At 37.2% G+C, this 25,660-nt stretch overlaps 1 protein-coding gene across 2 annotated transcripts in view; it reads left to right on the top strand.

Annotated features, from left to right (window-relative positions):
• UBR5 (ubiquitin protein ligase E3 component n-recognin 5) overlaps positions 1-25,660 on the top strand; it is a gene marked incomplete at its 5' end in the record, with an annotated part of 139,291 nt that overhangs the window by 73,958 nt on the left and 39,673 nt on the right. For both annotated transcript variants that reach the window (XM_079722198.1, XM_079722197.1), the window contains 14 exons: positions 230-339; positions 1,176-1,288; positions 2,303-2,446; positions 2,534-2,645; positions 2,901-3,055; positions 3,316-3,513; positions 7,836-8,046; positions 8,994-9,120; positions 13,075-13,226; positions 13,653-13,748; positions 14,115-14,238; positions 20,334-20,431; positions 21,239-21,387; positions 21,880-21,971. In XM_079722198.1, the coding sequence (XP_079578324.1) occupies positions 230-339; positions 1,176-1,288; positions 2,303-2,446; positions 2,534-2,645; positions 2,901-3,055; positions 3,316-3,513; positions 7,836-8,046; positions 8,994-9,120; positions 13,075-13,226; positions 13,653-13,748; positions 14,115-14,238; positions 20,334-20,431; positions 21,239-21,387; positions 21,880-21,971 (1,881 nt within the window). The remainder of the gene's footprint in view (positions 1-229; positions 340-1,175; positions 1,289-2,302; positions 2,447-2,533; positions 2,646-2,900; positions 3,056-3,315; positions 3,514-7,835; positions 8,047-8,993; positions 9,121-13,074; positions 13,227-13,652; positions 13,749-14,114; positions 14,239-20,333; positions 20,432-21,238; positions 21,388-21,879; positions 21,972-25,660) is intronic.

Below are 25,660 nucleotides of genomic sequence, written 5' to 3'. Positions count from 1 at the left end.
TAGCTTCACATAGTATATTTCTTTCCTATTTTAAAACATTAATAAAAATTGGAAGTATGCAATGTGTATCTTTTTCAGTTTGCATCCTAAAGAATAATACCATTTTGTATAAGTTTTTACTATTTCATTCCCTAATGAGAATAAACTTGAGTCTTAAAAATAAGCCATTTGACAAGTTCCTAATATGTCATTTTCCTAATTATAAGGAGAATCTTATTTCTAATTGCAGGCCTGAAAGTAAGCAGGAACCTGTGAAAACAGAAATGGGTCCTCCACCATCTCCAGCATCCACGTGTAGTGATGCATCCTCAATTGCCAGCAGTGCATCAATGCCATATAGTAAGTTTTATGTGTAGTACACATTGGTCAGAGTAAGATCCCAGGCAGAGAGCTGTGTTCAGTTTGTTTCTGATTTGAGGCAACTCAGACCATTTTTAATATCTTTTAATATAAACTGTGTTCCTACTAGTTTGATTTTTTTCAGTGTGCAACTTTATTTAAATAGAAAAACAGTATTTACAGTGTTCAGTATTCTTGTTGTTTTTGCGAGTTATAATTTTCTGCAATATGTAAAGTGCATTGCAGTAATAGAAGGAAATAATTACCACTCTAGAATATCTGCCTGCCTTTGTTGGGACTATTATTATAGATGGGTTATGGCTCGGTCACAACTTCCGCTCAGAATTTGTAGAATTTAAAAACCTAGATTTACTAGCGCACCTTGGATTTAAAGAGTCTTTTTTAAAAAAGCTTCCAAAGTACATTTATTTTCTAGTTTTCATTGCTTTGTACTTGAGGAAATTGAAGGTTAGTTTTTAATAGTCATGTGCTCGTTTTAAGAACAGCCCAGCAGATCCTCCTTTTTAAACATTGGTCCGATAGCCGTAATTTTGAGGGTCCAGAATACGTTTAAAATTTTTAAATACTTCTTTGCAGTTGTTTATAGTAGTGTTAATATCGTTAGGCATTAACATAGATATTTTTCACTGTGAATTCATTTAAAGTGGAAGTTAGTTATGAAAGCTCAATTCATAAAGCAGTAGTTCATGAAATTTATTTAGATATCTCAGTTATGTATCCCTTTACAAATGATCTTTGTTCATATATTTAGATGAAATCTATAAAGTCTCTTTCACATTTTCTTTTTGGTACTTACCATTTTGTTGTTGTCTAAGAACGACGACGGTCCACCCCTGCCCCCAAAGAGGAGGAAAAGGTGAACGAAGAGCAGTGGTCTCTTCGGGAAGTTGTTTTTGTGGAAGATGTTAAGAATGTTCCTGTTGGCAAGGTTTGTTCAGAATATCCAAGAATTAGTTACTAACTGAATTATAATGGTATTGGTTATTGAAGAACTTATGGTTGGTGAGTGCTCATCAACCCTTTCCTCAAGGCTGCTTTATTTGTCACCTCTAATGATCTCTTTAGTCCCATCCTTCAATCTGATGCACTATCTCCTTTGTCTCTGACAGATGAACTGAAGATTATTGTACCTCTCCTTGAGCATTTATGGTGATATTCTGCTTTTTTTAAAAAGTGTTATTTTGGAATAATTTTAGATTTACAGAAAAGTTGCAAAGAGATAACATTACTTCTTGATACAGTCCATTCTTTGGGACTTACACAGTTTTAATGGAGATGATCTTCCATAACATTTAAAAATCTTGCTACTGTCTTTAAGCTTCTACTTTCTCTTTCCTTCTTCCTGGAGAGGGTCTTGCCTCCTAAGAAACCAAGTGAGTAGAGTTCATCAGCTGGAATGCCATTAATTTCACCTTTGTCCTTTCACATTCTTAAAAACAAAATGGGACTATAGCTGTAGAATACCTGCAAAGTAACTTTTCCTGATTGCTCTTTAGTTTCTGAAATGGGATGGTCTTTCATTTGGACTTAAAGGGCAGAGTAGATACATCATGTCCTGCAGTTTACAAAGGCCTTTTGATTTCAAATAGAACTGTAGTTTTCGGGCAGCTATGTTTTTCTAAGACGATCACATTGGCTTAAAATCAAAAGCAGTAAGTAGCAGAGGTAGGACTCAAGTATTCTGATTTCAAGTCCTGTGCTTGGCTTTGTGTGCATTGCTCACTCTACCTATGTCGTCTGTGGATAATATGTCATGGAAGTAGATGTCAACAGTATATTTGGTGAGTGTGCTCAGGTTAATTTTACAACTTGACGATCATTGAAGAAACATACTCCTAAGGAATTAAATGCCTTCAGTGTTAAATTGGTTCAGTGACTCTAACTTGCATATTGATTTCATATGAGTTAGTGTTAACATTTATCGTATTTACCTGTATTCTAGGTGCTGAAAGTGGATGGAGCCTATGTTGCTGTAAAATTTCCAGGAACGTCCAGCAATACAAACTGTCAGAACAACTCTGGTTCAGATGCTGACCCTTCTTCTCTCCTTCAGGATTGTAGGTTACTTAGAATTGATGAACTGCAGGTAAGTGTAGAGAACTCACTCAGCAGGTGAATGCCGGGACCCTGAGTATGTTACAGATTGGAGAGCAAAATGCCTTTTGTCACGCAGGTTGTCAAAACTGGAGGAACACCAAAAGTTCCCGACTGTTTCCAAAGGACTCCTAAAAAGCTTTGTATACCTGAAAAAACAGAAATATTAGCAGTGAATGTGGATTCCAAAGGTAAAGATTTTGTAACTTTTCTAACTGGCATACTCCATGTTCTATTAATACTTGTGCAGTAAGTGGGGATTAGATAAAGTGGTTTGGGGCATTTGGCAGTTTTTGTCCCCTGTGTGTAACATTATGGAATGAAATGTATCTACATTTGAAATGTGGCTAGAGATGTAAAATTTGGTAGGTACTTACTAGAGTTCACTAAAGATGTGTAACTTTTTATTTTATTTTATTTTTTTTTACATTTATGTGTTTCTGAAGGTGTGCATGCTGTTTTGAAGACTGGAAATTGGGTACGGTACTGTATCTTTGATCTTGCTACAGGAAAAGCAGAACAGGAAAATAATTTTCCTACAAGCAGCATTGCTTTCCTTGGTCAGAATGAGAGGAATGTAGCCATCTTTACTGCTGGACAGGTATAGAGGCTTATTTTTGCTTTTGAAAATTTAAATGACAACATTGGCATTTTTGTGATGCTTAGGGTTTGGCTCTAGTTTGCTGGTTATTAAACATTGAAGAATTGAGAATATTCAACATATTTTAATACTAAGTTTCTTATTTGGTCACTATTACAAACATATAAAATCTAATTTGAAAATAAATATAACTATTGTAAAAATCAGACATAACATTTTTGATTGGGAGCCATACTTTTTTATTTTCACCTCTCTTACAGGAGTCTCCTATTATTCTTCGAGATGGAAATGGCACTATCTACCCCATGGCCAAAGATTGCATGGGAGGAATAAGGGATCCTGATTGGCTTGATCTTCCACCTATTAGTAGTCTTGGAATGGGTGTACATTCTTTAATAAATCTTCCTGCCAATTCAACAATCAAAAAGAAAGCTGCTATTATCATCATGGCTGTAGAGGTAATCTGACTTTTGAAACTACTTGGCATTTCAATTCAGAAGGCACTGCTGGAGTCTAGGGAAACAACCTTGAATAGATCATTCATTGCCGCTTCCCTAATGGGAACTAATAGTCTATTAGGACAAGAGAGATGCGTATACCATTGATTACAGTGTGATTTAAGCGTTTGAGTAAGGCATGCATAATGTTGTAGAAGTACAAAAGGGAGGGCTGTAAATCAAACTGTGACGGTAGAGGCTTCTCTGAGGAGGTGATGCCTGGATATAGTTTTAAAGAATCAGATAGGGGTCTCCTAGATGCAGGATGAAGGTAGGAAGTGTTATCCCAGGCACAAAGAGCAGCCTTTGTGAATCTCAGAATGTACATGTTGGGAGAACATGTACACTCTTTTGATATAACTAGAAGGTAGGGCTTATACGGATCAATGAGTGGCAAGTGATAAGGTGGGAGAAAGGCACTGGGGTGCCTTGTGTGTTAACCTAAGGGGCCTGAGCATTCCCCTGAAAGCTAGGAAGAGAAGGATTTTAAGCTGTTTTTTGTGTGTGTGTTTTTAAAGAAAGATGAGCAGTGGATGGAGAACAGAAGTTTAGAGACCAGATAAAAAAGCTACTGTAATTATCCATGTTAGAAACAAAGTAAGCTTGAACTCTTGGAAATAAGGCTGAGGGGATGGATTTAAGAGATCTTAAGGAAGTAGAAGCTCTAAAGCTTGGTGACAGGATGTCAGCAGTAAATGAAAAGAAGTGGTTGTAAAGCTTCTGATTTAGCTGTGGTTGATAGGGAGACGAAAAATAGGAGAAACTGGAACTTCCCTGGTGGTCCAGTGGTTGCAGCGCCCTGCTTCCACTGCAGGGGGCATGGGTTCAATCCCTGGTCGGGGAACTAGAATCCCGCATGCCATGCAGTGCAGCCAAAAAACCCCAGAAAAATAGGAAAAACAAATGGGATAAGGGGACAGGATGAGTTTAGTTTTGAACATATTGTGGTTGAGGTGTTTGTATTTGTTAGATGTGGAGGCAACACCACTGGAAGTTATTGGAGCAATTTGAGCAGAGATTGACCTGATTTGCTTTACATTTTCGAAAGGTCACTGCTGACACGCTGAGAATACAAGGGGGATGGGTTGGAAGTAGGGAGGCCAGTTAGGAGGCTATTAAAAGAATTCAGGTGGAAGGTGATGTTGGCTTGACCCAGGAGGTGGAATAATAAGTGATTAGACTCTAGATATACTAGATACGTTTTAAAGTAGAGCCAACAGGATTTGCTTATGGCTAAATATAGGGTGTCAAATAGAGAAAGCAGAGGGCAAAAGGTTTTGAAGAATGAAGTTGCTGTTTATCGAGATGAAGACTGTAGGATTGAAGCAGGTTCTGGAGGGTGAGATCAGGAGTTTAAGATTCTTATCAGATACCCAAGAGGAGATGGTGAATAGAGAGTTAAGGTGTGTAAGTTGGAAGACCAGGAGAGAGGGGACCAAGCTGGAGAAGTGTACTTAGGAGTTGTCAGTATATCTGTGATATTTAAAGGACTTATACTGAATGAGATTACTAAAGTCTTGGAGGAGAAAAAAGATCTAAGGCCTGAGCCATGAAAATAGTCTCAGCATTTAAATACCAGGAGATAAAAAGGAACCTGCATGGGAGACTGAGAAGGAATTGGAGGAAAACAAATGAGTGTTGTCTTGGAAGCTAAGCAAAGACCATGTATGTGTCAAGCAGAATGTGTTGTTCAAGTGTATCAAATGATGCTGTAGGACAGTAAGGCGTATACTTTTGGGTTTGGCTCCATCTAGGTCATTGTTGACAGTGGGGATGCAGGCCTGATTTAGAGTGAGCTAAGGAGAAAATGGGAGTTGAGGAACTTAGACAACTCTTTAGAGGAGTTTTTCTATAAAAGATAGAAATGGAGCTTAGAATGGGAGCTTATTTACCCTCCATTAGGTTGGAGGTGATAAGCAAACTTACTAGAACTGCATCTAAAATAATCTGAATCTAGGTGCTCCTGAGAGATACCCATGAGCTTTTGTTTAGAGACACAGTGCTCATATTCTTAGTTTAGCTTTAATTGTCAACCTACTAGACTGACTAGTGGTTCCAAACTGGTAGGGGTATGGGGTTGAAGGAGGTGGCCGTGGCCTGAATGTGGCCCCTAGAAATAGCCTTCACATCATTTAAAAATTCTTGATTGGTTGCCAACATTCAAAAATCACAGGATTTATATTTAAAACTCAGATTTTCAGGTGCTCTTAAAGAATCAGAAGATCTGATGATATTGGGCCATTATAAAAACATTAAGTCCTCTTAGAGGCTATACATGGTGTCTCCAGTTCATTGCAGTTCCCACTATTTAAAATTTGTTGCTCTAAGTCCAAATGTTAGTCACCATTTATTTATTATACGGTTTGTGTTACCTTTCTTACAGCCAGCCTCCTCCACTCACTTATACTTTTGCATATGCTTCTGTAGGCATTTGATGCTCTGACCCCTGCACTTTGTCAGCATCTCAAGGGTAAAGATAAAATGTGCCATCATCCCAAGGGTAGCGATAAAGTGTGCCATCATTTATCTTTCTAAATAGCCTTCATTTACTAGGGCTTGGTGCACAGTAGACGTGCAAGAAATTTTTGCTGAACTCTCTGCTTTGTGTTATAAGAATAAGTGACAACATACAGTGATGCAGAATAAACATAGTAAGCGTGGTATTGATACTGTTAGTGTGAGAGCCCATGTACTGCCCAGCAGGTTGGAGATGAGAGCTCCCTGTAGAGTAGCTGCTTCAGCCAGATGACTGGCTGATTGCTTGAAAACATTCTATATATCACAGCAGTGTGCAGCAAAATATCTTAATTTTAGTTATTTTTAAATGTACTGCACTTTTTATTCTTTGGAGAGACTTTGACAAATTCTCTTAACATATTGATTAGTGCATATTTGCCACTAGACTTTGGCAAATTTAGTCTTATGTGGCCCACCTCATATTCTTGAACTGGAGCTTGCAATTTATGGGGTCACGTCAGGATCATAGTTAGTTCCACAGTCAGAAGGGCTTATCTCACGTGTGTCAAGTACTGAAAACAGTTTTGTAGCTGTATTTTCTTGTGCCCTTCTTGCCCCATTGTTACTTCCTCTCATCCCCATAAGGTTGGGGGAAGGGATGGGTTATCTAGGCAGTTTGTGGAGAGCTGGCAAGTTCAAAAGCATCTCCCACCTGCTTTCTTCCAGTTCCCAATTTTAGTTAAAATGAACAGATATGCTTGTTTTCCATAATTAATGCTTTACATTCAGTCGATTAAATATCCCATAACTATAGTTTACATTCTGAAAAAAGTACATTTGAACCCTTTGGTCTATTTATGCTGTGTCTTAGTTTGTTTAGGCTGCTAAAGACAGAGTGGCTTATAAACAACCGAAATTTACTTCTCATAGTTAAGGAAGGTGAGAAGTTCAAGATCAAGGTGTGGGCAGATTCGGTGTCTGATGAGGGCCCTTTCACTAGTTCACAGATGGCCATGTGTCCTCACACAGTGGGAAGGGAGAACTCTGGTCTCCTCAGCCCCCTTTAAGGGCAGTGATCTCATTCATGAAGCCTCCACCCTCACGACCTAATGACTGTCCAGAGGCCCTACCTCCAAATAGCATCCACATTTGGGATTAGGCTTCAACATGAATGGGTGGGGGGGTGGGAACTATTCCATCCACAGCATGCTGTTTCTCAGGTAGAAGATGATATAAATACTTGATCATTACTACCATGTCTTTGACAATGAAGTACATTAGTTGTCACCTTTGGGGATTGTGTCTGTCGTTATTTCTGGGGGGAGTTGAAGGTTTTGGTTTTCATGTACCATAGTGTGATGTAAATGTAACCTTAAAGAGCACAAGAAGGTGAGACTAAGCTTCGAATAAAATGTATACCCTATGCTTAATTGGTTAACAATATTAATAGGATTCTAATTTGATAGTTATGTATGATGTAAATAAGGGTGCTGTATCAACTATGATCTATAGGTCCAGTCCAGCCACTCCCATTTATGCATTGTATATCTGGCTGCCTTCCTGCCACAGTTAGAGTTGAGTTAGTTGCAGAAGCTGAAGATATTTATTGGTCCTTTACAGAAGGTTTACCCACTCTTCCATTCCTGTCAGTTGTATTCTGTGCTTAAGGGTACCTTCAAGTTCAGCTTCTTTCGCCAGGCCACCTTAAATTGTCTCTGTGTATCTGCAGAGCTGATTATATTACCGTGTTGGCCATGTGAACTTTTTGACGTGTAATGTGCTATACAAATTCATTGAAGTTTTTTTCCTAATTTGTCTGAGCACAGAAACAAACCTTAATGCAGCACATCCTACGCTGTGACTATGAGGCCTGTCGACAATATCTTATGAATCTTGAGCAAGCGGTTGTTTTAGAGCAGAATCTACAGATGCTACAGACATTCATCAGCCACAGATGTGATGGAAATCGAAATATTTTGCATGCTTGTGTATCAGTTTGCTTTCCAACCAGCAATAAGGAAACTAAAGAAGAAGAAGGTGAGATTAAGAACTGTAACATGATCTTTGAGAGGAATTTTGGGCAATTTTGAAAATATAAAAATTATTAAAAGAAAGAAAATCACTGTAAAGAATTTGTATGTACTCTTACTTTGCTTTGTAAGATCTAGGAGTCTCAGAAGGTAAAAATGCCTGTTAGGATGAACATGTAACATGAATAAACAAAATTTTTATCAATGTGTTTCTGTTGCCTTAAATTCTAATTTCTCTGTTAAGTACAAACTATATATATGATACTTAAGAGCTTTACTGATTTTATAATTGCAGGTGACTTTTATTACCATGGGAATTATTTAGCAAGTTAAGTCAAATTATATTGAGGCAACTTTTATCCCAATTTTCAGAATGTAGAGGGAAAAATAACCTAGTGAGTTGTTAGATGTTTTTGGAAAAGTAAATAAGCTTTTTGCCATAAAGTTTTTAATTGGCTAAGTGAAGGGGGAAACTGAAAACCTAAAGTGTAACTGTGTAATTCATAATGGTTTTCCTTATTTTGAATTCTGCAGATGATATTCTGGTAGCTACGTTTTTGAACAGTGGTTTGCAAGTTTCTGACCTTTATCTCATTATCACTGACTGACTAAAGGATTATAAGTAGTGTATAAATTAAGACTGAGGTACCGATATGTAGGCCTTTTCTTCCTTGGTAGTGAAAGCTAAATTTCAGCCTACTTGTGAATAACCTTATTTTTTATCTTTGGGGGTTGAAAAGTAAGGCAGAATAAGGAAATAATTCACATTAAAGGTCATAGTTCAGTCTAGCTTAAGTGTTGCTCTAAGGAGGGAAAATTAAGCTGTTATCACTAGTATGTGAATTAGAATACTAACACACTTAGCAGTTAGCATTTAATGGCCTGTACATACTTCATCTCTTAGTTATTTTTTGAAGTTTAAATTGATCCTAATTTTTTTCTCTTATGTTTCAGAAGCAGAGCGCTCTGAAAGAAATACTTTTGCAGAAAGGCTTTCTGCTGTTGAGGCCATCGCAAATGCAATATCAGTTGTTTCAAGTAATGGCCCAGGTAGTCGGGCTGGATCATCAAGTAGCCGAAGGTAATGTGATTTTTACCAGGAAAGTTTAATTGGTGGAAACATAATCCAAGTACAGAAAGAAATGTATCTCTTTCCTATCATATGCATGAATTGGTGGGTCCTCTTGTTTTGTTTTTGTTCCTCCCAATATCAGCCTGGGAAAAATACCTGACAATATCTAGTTAGAGTTTAGGTGTAAAACAGTAGGACCTAGGATCCTTCAAAAATTTGAGGTAACTCAGACAAGTAGTTCAAACTTGATTCTTTGAATGTGTTTTAAACTCAATCATTCATGTTTCCTAGGAAGTTATTTTCTTTAGTTGGAGAACAAGTAATATAATAATTGAAAGAACCTCAATCTTTTATTTTCAGATTGTTTACTTAGCTCAGTTTCTCAGACGTCCTAAAGATCTGGGAAGAAATGATGAAAGGCTGATGTATATTATAAATGTTTGGTATTTTAAATTTTCAGGCTTTCTGAGTTGTGGGATGGACACTTTATACCACATTAAAAATTACTAGATGTTTGAATAGATGAAGACTATAAAGAATTCAGGATACAGCTGTTTGTAGGTTTTTCCCCCCCCGAAGGAAAACACATTTATATTAGACATGAGAGCCAAAATTCTTGGATACTTCACAAATCATTAATGGAAGCACTGCTCACTGTGCTAATGTGATAGGTTGTAAAGTCTACTTAAAACGAAGACACTCTTTTGCTTATTTTCTGTTCTATATTCAACTTTCCCTTTAAAAACGATTCTTCTAAAATTGGTTCCAACTTGATAGCTTCCCAGGTTCAAAAACATCCTGAAGTGAGGTTTATCAAAAACTATTTATGGGTAACCAAATTGTAATTTAAAATAGTACAGAAACGTTATGTAGACTATGCAAAATGGAAATTATCATTTGTTTAGGACTACACTAGGCAAAATGTTTGGTCTAAAATGGAAAGCAACTTAAATTCTTCATGAAGAATTTAGTGTCTGAATTATTTCAGGTATTTCATTTCCTCAGGGAAAATACAGGTGCAAATCAAGTTGGACTCTGATATGGTTGGTCCAATGCCAGTGCTGCCATCTTTTTTTCATGTAAGGATTATTTTGAAGGCAAAGACTAAAAGGAGCTTCAAGAGTGGGTGATGTGTTGCTCACAGAAATAATTTGCAGAGTAAGCTCCTTTGAGGCATTTGCCGAAGATTTCACTGCAGTGCTCTTAACCAGTTCAAACTCAGGGCTGCCGGTTGAACAGATGAAAGCACAGGAGTCTTATTATCCACGCCGGGCAGTAGGAAGTCCACAGACTCTGCTTCATTGAAGTGAAACCCTCCTCTAGCCTACAATGGATTTTCTAGGCGATACCCCTTGATGAGTATGCAGGCTGGGATTCATGAGCTGTAAGCTCAAAACTGATGCAATTTCAATATTGAATGGAGTACTGTTAAATGCCTTCAGATGATGATTTGACTCAGAAGTTTTGTTATGTGACTCAATAGTGCCTGAGTACAAAGGGCAGATTTAGTGGAAAGCTTGATTGATGCATCTGATTGCAGGTGTATGTACTCTAGAGATTATTAATCTGGAAGACACATGACCTTCGCTTTTTTGTCACAGTGGTATGTTTGAACATGACTGGATTCTAAGGCTTCTGTAGCATGGATATAACGTGCTTACAAAGAGGAAATTACATCAACCTTGAATTCTTCCATATTGTCAGAAAATACGATGACTCCAGGCAAGCCTATACGAAGAAATGTCAAAACTCTGAATCTTAGCAGCCAAGGTGGTATCTCCTCAGTATTGTCCTCAGCCACTGAGGATACAGGTGAATCTTCATGAATTGTGTACAACATCTTGAAGAATAATTTTCTTTTTTTTTGTTTTTTTTGTTTTTTGTTTTTAAAGAATCTGTATGAGGAGCTGGGCATTGTACTTAAAAATGTTCCCAAGACCTAATGAAGAAAAAAGGTAGAGGACAATTTTTTTAAATGACAAGGAATGACCCCCTCATATAATACTGAATTGCCTACATCACAACAACAAAGTTGGGAGTTTACAAGTTCAAGATGAGACTATGGTCTCAATTTATCTTCACTTATTCTTAATCTGCTCTAGGCTAGAGGTTGGAGAATAGCCCATATATGTTTTGTTTGGCCTGTGCAATGTTAAAAAAAATTTTTTTTTCTTTAAAATTTGAATGCCTTTAGATGAGTATGTATGCCTCTAGTTTGCCACGACCCCCTACTTCTTACACCTGACTGCCCTTTCCTCAGTTTATTTTACTTTCCAGGCCCAGTAGGCATTGTGTTTGCGACCCTGGTGTAAGCATTCTTCTTGATAAGCCCAAAACATGCATTTATTTTCAGGTTATTTGCAGTGCCTCCCAACCACCGCTGATTTTTTTCTCTCTGTGTGTTTTGAGTAAGACACATTAGGATACCAAGTGTCTATGTTGAGCTTATTTAAAATTGTGTAGGAGCATCACAGTGTGAAGTCACCCGGGTGTGTGCTGTTACTGGTACGGAGCCTGCCATGCTCTTTGGGTGATATCTTGGACAGGGAAGTGACCTTGACTGAGAGAATCATAATCACTGTTCCCTGCTCCCTCCATATTATAAAAACTCTTGAACTCACATTTCTAAATTGCGAGAGAGAAGACACCGATACCATAAAAGAATTAACTGTAGGTATTTTTTAATAGTGCATACTATAATAACTAGTATATTTTTTGAGGCATTAAAATTTACTTTGCAGAATCTTCCAAAAAATGTTTCTCTTCCCCAGGGTACATCGTCATACACAAGCCTTATAAAATAGACGGGTTCCTGAAAGTAGCTTCTTCTAAAAGAAATTTTTGTAAATGCGTTTAAAAAATTTTACTCATAAAACTGAAAATGTATTGCTATGGAAAAACACACTTACCCTCGGATTAAATAATAATTAGAGATTCAAACATTAATACAGATCTTTCTGAATTATTTATTTGCAGACATACAATGCTCACCTGGTAAGGTGTTAGGTTTTTCACATCAGAAATGTTATGTCTTTGGGATTAAATCTGCCTGGGAGAAAGCAGTCCCTTACGTGTTGCCTGGCCCTTAAAATTGAATTCTTACTCTTTATTCATTTAGAAGCTCTAAAATTGTGGCCAAGTGAAAGGATTTGCCTTATGTGCTCTCTCTTAATTGCTGCTAGTTTTTAATGTGTTAATTTTGTAGCTTTTGTAAGCTTTTATTCAGAGGTATAGATTTTTGTACAGGTAGTTTACTAGTTCCCCTAATGAGGTCTGTGTTTGTGATTATTTCTTTATCTTTTTAGCGATGTGCACACCTGTATAGCAGGAGAAAAAAAAATCACGCCCAGATATTAATCTAACAACACATTTTACAAGCTCCAGTTTCATTCATTAATTTCCTTGGGATGAAGTTGTACTGTTAAAAAAACTTTTTTGTATAAAAAATAAACCCAAATTGGTCTTTGTTTGAAAACTACTTACTGTGTGGATATTAGTTCCATTGCTTTTGAGATCACAGAAAAGGGGTTTATGGGCTAACAGTATTGGTTTTGTGCTAATCAGTATGTTTTGCTAATGTCTACTATTGAACTTAATTCTTACTGATGATAAACAGGGGACAGAATTTTTTTTGTTTTAATGTTCAGCTGTTCATTTATCTTAACTGTATGAAAGATTATTCCTAATCTTAACTTCACTGCAACTTTTGTTCCCGGTGCTTAAGTTTCTGTGGGAGCTTAATATAGTGGTTTTAGTGCTGAACCTCGGTACTAGGATCCCCCAGTTGCATTTCCATCCCTTGCTGACTTATTCTGTGATTCCAGAATTGGCATTTGTACTTCACTTTCCTGCCTGGAGTATTTGCTTATAGAACAAACTTTCATCTCAGATGAGAAGTTCTGTGCACCTTATCCTTACACTTAGATGTGGTAGTGAGCTCTGATTTTGTCCATGTTCTTCTAGTTTGAGATTACGGGAAATGATGAGACGTTCATTGAGAGCGGCTGGTTTGGGTAGACATGAAGCTGGAGCTTCATCCAGTGACCACCAAGATCCAGTTTCACCCCCCATAGCTCCCCCTAGTTGGGTTCCTGACCCTCCTGCAATGGATCCTGGTAAGATCTGTTATTTTATTAAGTGTTTAACAAAAAGACAGGGTTGTGAAAGAAAAGAAATAAACATTTCAGTGGGATATTTAGAAATCTGAAATTGTTAAAATTAGCATAATGAGTATTATAACTAGCTTACATAGATTTGGTTTAAGATGTTTGTAACTTAAAAATTAAAATTCTAGAAAGTCTTGTTAGATATCCCTCTTCTACTGAAATACATATTTCTGTACTGGTAAGAAGCTAGCTAATAATATATCAAGATAGGTCAATAATTTGCCTAGTGGATTCCTTCTCTTATAGTTTGGAAGAGAAGCATCCACTTAAGCCTCTGTCCGATTTGACCTTTGGCTTGTTAAGGCCAGTTAAAAGAACATGTTAGGGATATGTTGCCTATAATGATGTACATCCTGCTGTTCTGTTTACTGAAAGATGGTGACATTGATTTTATCCTGGCCCCTGCTGTGGGATCTCTTACCACAGCAGCGACTGGCACCGGTCAAGGACCAAGCACCTCCACCATTCCAGGTGAGAATCTCTACTATTTTATCTACCTAGGCATTTGGAAGATAAAACTAAACACTTTGTATATAGGTTTCTACAGATCTACACTTTATCTCAAGGAGACTTCTTGGCTTGAAAAATATCTAATTCTGTGACTTATCTTCTGTATATCAGTGAAGTTGTGGTGTGTATGTGTATATATTACATCAGTTGAGATTTATAAAATGTGTTAATGTGTTCAAATTCTCTGTAATCAAGTTATTAATGTGTTACCAATACTCGAATATTTTTCTGGTGGTTTATTTGATAGATACTTGGTATATTATTCTAGAATAGTCTTTCACTCTGTTTTGTACACTTTTGTTACCAAATGGGTCTGCTTAATTACAGGTCCTTCCACAGAGCCATCTGTAGTAGAATCCAAGGATCGAAAGGCCAACGCTCATTTTATATTAAAATTGTTATGTGACAGTGTTGTTCTACAGCCCTATCTACGAGAACTCCTCTCTGCCAAGTAAGAAGTTTAATATACTTTTGATACGAAGATTTAGCTTTACTCCTTTTACTGTTAAGTTGATCTTGCAACATATGGAACAACAATTACCTTTACTGAATTTAAAATTTATCGGAATCTAGCATTGTATTTTCTGTGTTACTAAGTAAGCTCTCTTTAGTGAAAGAGGCCTTCTGAATATAATACAGGGTACACTAAATGAATAGAGTTTGATTTTATGTTAGCTTGATGAGGGTGTGTATATATATGTTAAAAAGATCACAGTATAGTTGCTCTCAAATGTTGAGTCCATAAATTAGTTACATCACTGTCACCTGGAGAACTTTAAAAATTATACACATTCTTCCCCAAGCTCTACACTAGAAGTAAAACTCAGCAGGTCTGAAATGGGGCCTGGAATCTGTGTTGTGAAAATCCAAGGATGATTCTTATGGTTTCTTTGGAAATCTTGGCTTACGGAATCATCATGAGATCATACAGAGCTTTTGATAAGTATTCTGTTGTAAGTGCTCGTTAACCGTCAATAGGTTACATCTCTACCTGCAGCTTGATTGTTTATCTTCCTTTACAAACTCATAATGATGAGTGTTTTTATAATAGTTATTAATCTGTGCCAAGCTCAACTTGCATTAACTCTTATTCTAGGTATAACTGTCTGGAGTAGATAATATTATCTCCACTTCACATTTGCTGCAGTGGGCTTAGAGGTTAATTAACTTGCCCAGGCTCACAAAACTATTGAGTGGCATAGCTGGAATTCCAGCCCTGGTATGTGTCTTTATTACAGAACTGGGACTCCCAGCCTTGACCCTTATGTCACCTTCCCTATTTAGTACAAGAAGTTGTTATGAGTTTTTTATTTTTGAGGGCGAGGGAGTTTTCATGTTTAACTCTTAGTGCCCTTTGGATGAAAATGACCAAATTTATGAAATTATGATATAATGAAGGCTGGCCCACACTAGTAAAATAAGTCATTGGATTATAAACAGAGTTATTACGACAGAAGCATCTTAATAATTTATTAGTGGTTTGAGGCATAGATAAAAATGGTTTATATACAGATACATACAGTATATCTTTCTGTTTTTATTTTCTCAATTGTCATTTTTTTGCGTTTATGGTGTTTTTAAGCATATTATCTTTGTATAATTTCCTCGTGGTTGTGTCTAAAAAGTTATTTTATGTTCTTATTCCCTTTCTCTTTGTTGTTAATCCATTTTATATTTCTGCAATTCATTTCTATTTCACTAGTGCTTTATTTTAGTACCCTCACAGTGGTTGACTTTTTCCTCCTCTATCTAAAAAACATATAAAATATCTGGAAAACACCCAATATGCCACTGTATTAATAAGCTGATGTTACTAGGAGAGGCAGTGTTCTTTTGCCTGACTTTTAGGTGATAAGTATAGAGATGATCAAACTGGCCCTTTTTGCTTTTTTATACTACAGATACAGGAGAATTTCCTAGAGTTGCTAACACAATTTCCTAAGTGATGTATCTGGAAATTATTTACCGTGGAGATGACTCAGTAAGAAAAGGGTTTTTTCTTCTTTTTTTTATTGAAGTATAATTGACTTACTATGTTAGTTTCAGGTGTACAACATACTGATTTGATATTTTTTTACATTACAAAATGACCACCACGATAAGTGTAGTTACCATCTATCACCATACAAAGTTATTACAATATTATTGATTATATTCCTTATGCTGTCCTCATGACTTATTTATTTTATAACTGGAAGTTTGTACCTCTTAATCTCCCTCACCTATTTCACTCATTCTAACCTCCTGCCCTCTGGCAACCACTAGTTTGTTCTCTGCATCTATGAGTCTGTTTCTGCAAGAGGCCTCCCTTTTCTCCACATCCTCGCCAACACTTGTTATTTGTTGTCTTTTTTGATAATAGCCGTTCTGACTGATGTGAGGTAGTATCTTACTGTGGTTTTGATTTGCATTTCCCTGATGACTAGTGATGTTGAACTATTCACGTGTCTGTTGGCCATCTGTCTGTCGTATGTCTTCTTTGGAAAAATGTCTGTTCAGGTCTCCTGCCCAGTTTTTAATCAGATTGGGGTTGTTTGATGTTGAGTTGTATGAGTTCTTTGTCTATTTTGGTTATTAATCCCTTATTGGATATATCATGGGCAAATATCTTCTCCCGTTCAGTAGGTGGGCTTTTCATTTTGTTGGTGGTTTCCTCAAGAACTTTTTAGTTTGATGTAGTCCTGTTTGTTTGATTTTGCTTTTGTTTTCCTTGCCTGGAGGGGCAGATCCAAACACAATACAACGAAGATCAGTGTCAGAGCGCACGCTGCCCGTGTTCTCTTGTAGGAGGTTTATGGGTTCAGGTCGTACATTTAAGTCCCTAGAAGACCAGTGTCAGAGCGCACGCTGCCCGTGTTCTCTTGTAGGAGGTTTATGGGGTCAGGTCGTACACTTAAGTCCCTAGAAGACCAGTGTCAGAGCGCACGCTGCCCGTGTTCTCTTGTAGGAGGTTTATGGGTTCAGGTCGTACATTTAAGTCCCTAGAAGACCAGTGTCAGAGCGCACGCTGCCCGTGTTCTCTTGTAGGAGGTTTATGGGTTCAGGTCGTACAGTTAAGTCCCTAGAAGACCAGTGTCAGAGCGCACGCTGCCCGTGTTCTCTTGTAGGAGTTTTATGGGTTCAGGTCGTACACTTAAGTCCCTAGAAGACCAGTGTCAGAGCGCACGCTGCCCGTGTTCTCTTGTAGGAGGTTTATGGGTTCAGGTCGTACAGTTAAGTCCCTAGAAGACCAGTGTCAGAGCGCACGCTGCCCGTGTTCTCTTGTAGGAGTTTTATGGGTTCAGGTCGTACACTTAAGTCCCTAGAAGACCAGTGTCAGAGCGCACGCTGCCCGTGTTCTCTTGTAGGAGGTTTATGGGTTCAGGTCGTACACTTAAGTCCCTAATCCATTTCGAATTTATTTTTTTATATGGTGTGAGAAAGTAGTCCAGTTTGATACCTTTGCAGTTAGCTGTCCAATTTTGTCAACACTATTTATTGAAGAGATTGTCTTTTTCCCCATTGTATATTCTTGCCTCCTTTGTCAAGGGTTAGTTAACTTGCCCAGGCTCACAAAACTAGTGAGTGGCATAGCTGGAATTCCAGCCCTGGTATGTGTCTTTATTACAGAACGGGGACTCCCAGTCTTGACCCTTATGTCACCTTCCCTATTTAGTACAAGAAGGTGTTTTGAGTTTTTTATTTTTGCAAGTGTGGGTTCATTTCTGGGCCCTCTCTTCTGTTCCATTGATCTCTGTGTCTTTTTTTATGCCAGTACCATACCATTTGATTAATATAGGTTTGTAGTACTGTTTGAAATCAGGGAACATGATGCCTCCAGCTTTGGGGTTTTTTCCCTCAGGATTGCTTTTGCTGTTTTGGGTTCTTTCATGGTTCCATATAAATTTGATGATTATTTGTTCTAGTTCTGAGAAAATTGTCATGTGTATTTTGATAGGGATTGTATTAAATCTGTAGATTGCTTTAAGTAGTATGGTCATTTCAGTAATACTGATTCTTCCAATCCATGAGCAAGGTTTATTTTTCCATTTCTGGTCATCTTCAATTTCTTTCATCAGTGTCTTACAGTATTCCACATATTCCAAGTACAGGTCTTCTACCTCCATGATTAGATGTATTCCTAGGTAGTTTGTTATTTTTGATGCAACTGTAAATGGGATTGTTTTCTTAATTTCTCTTTCTGATAGTTTGTTTTTAGTGTATACAAATGCAGTAGATTTCTGCATATTAATTTTGTTTCCTGCAACTTTACTCAATTCATTTGTTTGTTCTAATTGCTTTTGGGTGGCATCTTTAGGGTTTTCTATATGTAGTATATGTCATCTACAAACAGTGATAATTCTACTTCTGTCTTTCCAGCTTGGATGCCTTTTTGTTCTTTTTCTTATCTAGTTGCTGTGACTAGGCCTTAAAATACTTTGTTGAATGAAAGTGGTGAGAGTGGGCATCCTTTTCTTGTTCCTGATCTTAGAGGAAATGCTTTCAACTTTTCACCTTTTATTATGTTAACTGTGGGCCTGCCAATATATGGCATTTATTATGTTGAGGTATGTTCCCTCTGTACCCACTTTCTGGAGAGTTTCTATCATAGGTGGATGTTGAATTCTGTCAGAATCCTTCTCTGCTTCTATTGAGGTGATGATACAATTTTATTTTTCAGTTTGTTAATGTGGTGTATCATGTTGATTGATTTGTGGATATTCAACCATACTTGCATCCTGGGATAAATCCCCTGCTTCATCATGGTATATCATCCTTTCAATATATTGCTGAATTTGGTTTGCTGATATTTTGTTGAGGATTTTTGCATCTGTGTTCATCAGTGATATTGGCCTGTGATTGACTGATTAATTAAAATGTTTTGTGATGTCTTTGGTTTTGGTATCAAGGTGATGCTGGCCTTGTAGGATGAGTTTGGAAGCATTTCTTCCTCTTAATTTTTTGGGGAATGGTTTGAGAAGGATAGGTGCTAACCCCTTAAATGTTTGGTAGAATTCACCTCTGAAGCTGTCTGGTCATGGACCTTTGTTTGTTGGGAGTTTTTAAATTACTGATTCAATTTTATTACTGGTAATCATTCTGCTCATATTTTCTGTTTCTTTCTGATTCAGTCTTGAGAGATTGTATGTTTCTAGGAGTTTATCCATTTCTTCTAAGTTGTCCATTTTATTGGTTTGTAATTGTTCGTAGTAAATCTCTTATGATTCTTTGTATTTGTTTGATGTTGGTTGTAACTTCTCTTTCAATTCTGATTTTATTTATTTGAGATTTTTTCTTCGTTGAATCTGGCTAAAGGGACACATAACTGTGTTTTGGAGTAAACAGAAGGGAGAAATGTGTTTAATCTACAGTAAGCAGCTTCATGAAAATGAAGTTTGAGTAGAACCATGAGAAATAGGGAGAAGAGGGAACAACAACATGGAGAAGTATGAATATTATGAGAAACAGTAATTCATCCAATTCAGAGTGGAGGATTAGAAGAGAACAACAGCCAGTGGATCTGAAAAGAATAGGTTAAAATCACTACTTTGGTCTCTGTTCTTTGGGCTTGAATCCTCTCAATAATGGCCTTTGTTAGATTGTAATAGTATCAAAGTGGGATTATAAGAATAGTAATGAGATGGTGGTATAAAAGAGATGAAAATAGGCAAGAGTAGAAACCAGAGTCAAGGCTGTGTTTTATATGTCTGTCATAGCCTTTAATATGTGTGTTGTAATAAACTGAACTATTGAGTTGTTGAAAATGGAAAAGAGACATGAGATGCAGAAGTTTAAAAATTGCTTTAGAAGGAATACTTTGTGAAGAACCAAAATTTTTGTCTGAAGTTACTTGGGACAGTGATACTGTTGGGTGACATAGATAAGTCAGGTAGAGGGCAGGTTTGTGGAGAAAGATGATTTGAGTTTTAGTCACGTTGAATGTAAGATACCACTGGGAAATCCCAAGTAGGCTTATCAAGTAAACAAGTGTAGGTGTTACAACCGTATTATTGTGAGAGAAGTGGTAGTTGCTATGGCGGAAGAGAGAGAGAGGCACAAATGGCTGAGGACTGACTTCTGGGAAATGCGAGGGGTCTAGGAGGAAATAGAAATTCAGTGAAGAATGTTTAAGTACATTTTAAAGGGGAAATTCGTAATAATAACAGCTAACACTTACTGAATACTTGTTTTTTGCTAGGCACTGTGCTGAAACCTTTTAAGTAATAATTCATATAATCTTCCTCACAATTGCTTGAGATAGAGCCTGTTACTATGCTCACGTCTAGAAAGTATTAGTTTATTCCAGAGCCCTTGCTGGTCTATTCTTTAGTGTCACTAAAGCCAAGAAAGGAGAGCATGGTTTAGAGAGACAAAGGTTCCGCGAAGTGGCTTTCTTAAGTGAGGTAATATGAAGCCAGAAAATACCACCGATGGTTTTCTTTAAATGGTGAGACATTATTTACTAAGACAAAACTGTTTTTTGTTTCATCATGAACATATGTTTCTTTCATAATCAGGAAGGAAAATAATTGATAATATTTTTATATACAATTTTTCTCATTTTAGGGATGCGAGAGGTATGACCCCATTTATGTCAGCTGTAAGTGGCCGAGCTTATCCTGCTGCAATTACCATTTTAGAAACAGCCCAGAAAATTGCAAAAGGTAATTTATTTCAAATTCTAAAAGGGTTGCTTATTTTTCAATTTGAATAGATTCTCTTCTATAATTATTCAAACCTAATTTCTATATATGGAAATGATACTGATTAGAAACTATCAAGATAATTCTTTTGCTTATGTGTATGAAATTCATATGCTTATACTTTTTTCAAGTGTATTGTACCTTCTAACTTTCCATCAAAAAGCAGCTGGTATAAATTTCCTTAACTTAAAAAACAATTCCATAATGGATTGTGTAATGATTAATCTTTTGAAAGTAAAGATGGATTGCTCTTAGAACCTGTCCACGTGTTAATTCGTGTTAGTGATAAAACTTTATGGAAAGAACAGGCCAGAAGTCTTACTGTTCTTTCTGACTTGGATTAACTGCCTAACAGAAAGCATTAAGGAATATCAGTTCCTGCCATCCAGCCTTTAAAAGATTTAGGAGTTATCTTTTAAAAAATACTGGCTATGAATAAATTATGTGATTGTCTATAGTTTGTTAAGTACAGCTAGAACTTGAATCTTAACTGCATGACATAGAGCTAACGACTCAGAAGGCTGATGTTTGGTGTATTTGTATTGTCCTCATATGTGGTTATGATATAATTACGCTTTGCTTTACTTTGCACCAGAATTGACTGGATTTCCTTGCATTGTTGACTTTGTATCTCCATTTATTTTATTAATATATAGTAGTTTCTTACTTATACTGTGTAAATGTTAGAGCTTTTCCATTTGAGGAAAGGAGGAGATGGCTGTAGGTCTTCTCTTGATGTATGAACTGTTATGTTTTTAATCTTTTTAGCTGAAGTGTCCTCAAGTGAAAAAGAGGAAGATGTATTCATGGGCATGGTTTGCCCTTCAGGTACCAACCCTGATGACTCTCCTTTATACGTCTTATGTTGTAATGATACCTGCAGTTTTACATGGACTGGAGCGGAGCACATTAACCAGGTAAGTTATTTTATATTTCCCTATATTTATGCTATCTAGGTTTTCTTTTCTTCCCTTTGACCATCACTAGAGTTATAGTTCTTAGCTTTGGAATTGCAAGTCTGGTATTTCCTTTTACTCCTGAGTTATAAAATTCTCCAAAGAAAATTAATTTGTATTTAATTCCTAAATAAATGAGGCAAAGGAGTTGACTGTTAACACCAGTTACGGGCTATCATAAAAATTAGAAATCTTCGCTGGGTAGTATAATCTGATTCACAGCTCTTGATTTAGATTTTATAACTGTTATGCCTTTTTTTGGATGATACAGATTATTTTTGCCCTTCTGGTAATATTTGATTCCCATTTGTGTACCCATCTGTGACTGTTTCCCAGAGCACGTTAATTCTGCTCTGCTGTTGTTGATTGAATTGTTTTAGAAAATACCAGAAATAATTATTGTGATGAGATATACATATCATTCTTCTAAAAAGTATATCCTTTTAATTTTAGGATATTTTTGAGTGTCGTACGTGTGGCTTGCTGGAGTCCCTCTGTTGTTGTACAGAATGTGCAAGGGTTTGTCATAAAGGTCATGATTGCAAGTGAGTGTGATTTTAGTTTTCTTTAATATTGTAAACTACTTAGATTCATATTCCCATATTAAAATAATCTGTACTGAGTCATGCTTTGTTTCATAATTCAGAAAGCATGAGATTTTCTCAGGTTGCCCACGTTAAGCCAATGTATGTATTAAAACGTAGTTTTTGATTTAAAGAGTACTTTGCAATGTTTGTTTGCTAGTTGTAAGTACTGCTCTTTACATAAAACTAGCCTAATATGCAAGAAATATGTGATCATACATTGTGACTAGAATCAGTCTTTTAAGAAACATATATACAGAATGTTTTTGTCTGTGTTCTCCAGCGAAAGTCTCAGGTCCCCTGTAGTAGGGTGTATTAGCAGGAAATCGCTGAAGGCATTAAAGGAATCATGGTTTGGCCTGTGCCTTGGTGTTGTTTTTGTTTTTGTTTTTTTGTGGCATGCGGGCCTCTCACTGTTGTGGCCTCTCCCGTTGCGGAGCACAGGCTCCGGACGCTCAGGCTCAGCGGCCATGGCTCACAGGCCTAGCCGCTCCGTGGCATGTGGGATCTTCCCGGACCAGGGCACGAACCCTTGTCCCCTGCATCGGCAGGTGGACTCTCAACCACTGCGCCACCAGGGAAGCCCGTGCCTTGTTTACTTCTTAAACTAAATGTAATAACCTTCATCCAGCAATAGAGTTGTTACAGCTAGTTTCTTAGTTTTCACAGACCTAAGAAGCAATAAAATTACCCCAGCACTAACATTTGCAGTGCCTCAGAATCCCAGTAGGGACATCAGCTATAGCTGTGCCACAGGTGTGTAGATGTAAAAATAGTTAATAGAGAATTGGTTTGTAAAAATCATCTATTGTGCTGTATTTATTTTCTTTTTAACATCTTTATTGGAGTATAATTGCTTTACAATGGTGTGTTAGTTTCTGCTTTATAACGAAGTGAATCACCTATACATATACATATATCCCCATATCTCCTCCCTCTTGCGTCTCCCTCCCACCCTCCCTATCCCACCCCTCTAGGTGGTCACAGAGCACTGAGCTGATCTCCCTGTGCTATGCGGCTGCTTCCCACTAGCTATCTATTTTACATGTGGTAGTGTATATATGTCCATGCCACTCTCTCACTTCGTCCCAGCTTACCCTTCCCCCTCCCCGTGTCCTCAAGTCTGTTCTCTACGTCTGTGTCTTTATTCCTGTCCTGCCCCTAGGTTCTTCAGAACCTTTTTTTTTTCCTTTAGATTCCATATATATGTGTTAGCATACGGTATTTGTTTTTCTCTTTCTGCCTTACTTCACTCTGTATGACAGACTCTAGGTCCATCCACCTTACTACAAACAACTCAACTTCACTTCTTTTTCTGGCTGAGTAATATTCCATTGTATATATGTGCCACATCTTCTTTATCCATTCATCCGATGATGGACACTTAGGTTGCTTCCATGTCTTGGCTATTGTAAATAGAGCAGCAGTGAACATTGTGGTACATGACTCGTTTTGAATTAATTAATTTAATTAATTAATTTGAATTTTCTCAGGGTATATGCCCAGTAGTGGGATTGCTGGGTCATATGGTAGTTCTATTTTTAGTTTTGTAAGGAACCTCCATACTGTTCTCCATAGTGGCTGAATCAGTTTACATTCCCACCAGCAGTGTAAGAGGGTTCCCTTTTTCTCCACACCGTCTCCAGCAGTTATTGTTTGTAGATGTTCTGATGATGGCCATTCTGACTGGTGTGAGGTGATACCTCATTGTAGTTTTGACTTGCATTTCTCTGATGATTAGTGATGTTGAGCAACCTTTCATGTGTTTGTTGGCAATCTGTATATCTTGTTTGGAGAAATGTCTATTTAGGTCTTCTGCCCATTTTTGGATTGGGTTGTTTGTTTTTTTGATATTGAGCTGCATGAGCTGCTTGTAAGTTTTGGAGATTAATCCTTTGTCAGTTGCTTCGTTTGCAAATATTTTCTCCCATTCTGAGGGTTGTCTTTTGGTCTTGTTTATGGTTTCCTTTGCTGTGCAAAAGCTTTGAAGTTTCATTAGGTCCCATTTGTTTATTTTTGTTTTTATTTCCATTTCTCCAGGAGGTGGGTCAAAAAGGATCTTGCTGTGATTTATGTCATAGAGTGTTCTGCCTATGTTTTCCTCTAAGAGTTTTATTGTGTCTTGGCCTGACATTTAGGTCTTTAATCCATTTTGAGTTTACTTTTGTGTATGGTGTTAGGGAGTGTTCTAATTTCATTCTTTTACATGTAGCTGTCCAGTTTTCCCAGCACCACTTATTGAAGAGGCTGTCTTTTCTCCATTGTATATTCTTGTCTCCTTTATCAAAAATAAGGTGACCATATGTGTGTGGGTTTATCTCTGGGCTTTAGATCCTGTTCCATTGATCTATATTTCTGTTTTTGTGCCAGTACCATACTGTCTTGATTACTGTAGCTTTGTAGTATAGTCTGAAGTCCAGGAGCCTGATTCCTCCAGCTCCGTTTTTCTCTCTTTTTTTTTTTTTATAAATTTATTTATTTTTGGCTGTGTTGGGTCTTCGTGTCTGTGCGAGGGCTTTCTCTAGTTGTGGTAAGCGGGGGCCACTCTTCATTGCGGTGCGCGGGCCTCTCACTGTCGCGGCCTCTCTTGTTGAGGAGCACAGGCTCCAGACCCAGCTCCGTTTTTCTTTCTCAAGATTGCATTGGCTGTATATACGGGGTCTTTTGTGTTTCCATACAAATTGTGAAATTTTTTGTTCTAGTTCTGTGAAAAATGCCATTGGTAGTTTGATAGGGATTGCATTGAATCTGCAGATTGCTTTGGGTAGTATAGTCATTTTCACAGTGTTGATTCTTCCAATCCAAGAACACGGTATATCTCTCCATCTGTTTGTATTACCTTTAATTTCTTTCATCAGTGTCTTAGTAGTTTTCTGCATACAGGTTTTTTGTCTCCTTAGGTAGCCTTATTCCTAGGTATTTTATTCTTTCTGTTGCAGTGGTAAATGGGAGTGTTAATTTCTCTTTCAGATTTTTCATCATTAGTGTAAAGGAATGCAAGAGATTTCTGTGCATTAATTTTTTATCCTGCTACTTTACCAGATTCATTGATCAGCTCTAGTAGTTTTCTGATAGCACCTTTAGGATTCTCTCTGTATAGTATCATGTCGTCTGCAGTGACAATTTTACTTCTTCTTTTCCGATTTGGATTCCTTTTATTTCTTTTTCTTCTCTGATTGCTGTGGCTAAAACTTCCAGAACTGTGTTGAATAATAGTGGTGAGAGTGGACAACCTTGTCTTGTTCGTGATCTTAGAGGATACGGTTTCAGTTTTTCACCATTGAGAACAACGTTGGCTGTGGGTTTGTCGTATATGGCCTTTATTATGTTGAGGTAAGTTCCCTCTATGCCTAGTTTCTGGGTGGGTTTTATCATAAATGAGTGTTGAGTTTTGTCGAAAGCTTTTTCTGCATCTATTGAGATGATCGTATGGTTTTTATTCTTCAATTTGTTAATATGTTTTATCACATTGATTGGTTTGCATATAATGAAGAATCCTTGCATTCGTGGGATAAACCCCACTTGATCATGGTATATGATCCTTTTAATGGATTCTTTTTGCTAGTATTTTGTTGAGGATATTTGCATCTATGTTCATCGGTGATATTGGCCTGTAGTTTTCTTTCTTTGTGACATCTTTGTCTGGTTTT

The sequence above is a fragment of the Hyperoodon ampullatus genome, assembly GCF_949752795.1.
Source record: "Hyperoodon ampullatus genome assembly, chromosome: 17".
Lineage (NCBI taxonomy): Eukaryota > Metazoa > Chordata > Mammalia > Artiodactyla > Ziphiidae > Hyperoodon > Hyperoodon ampullatus.
The sequence above is the reverse complement of the archived record's forward strand: the minus strand, read 5'-3'. Positions and strand labels throughout refer to the sequence as shown.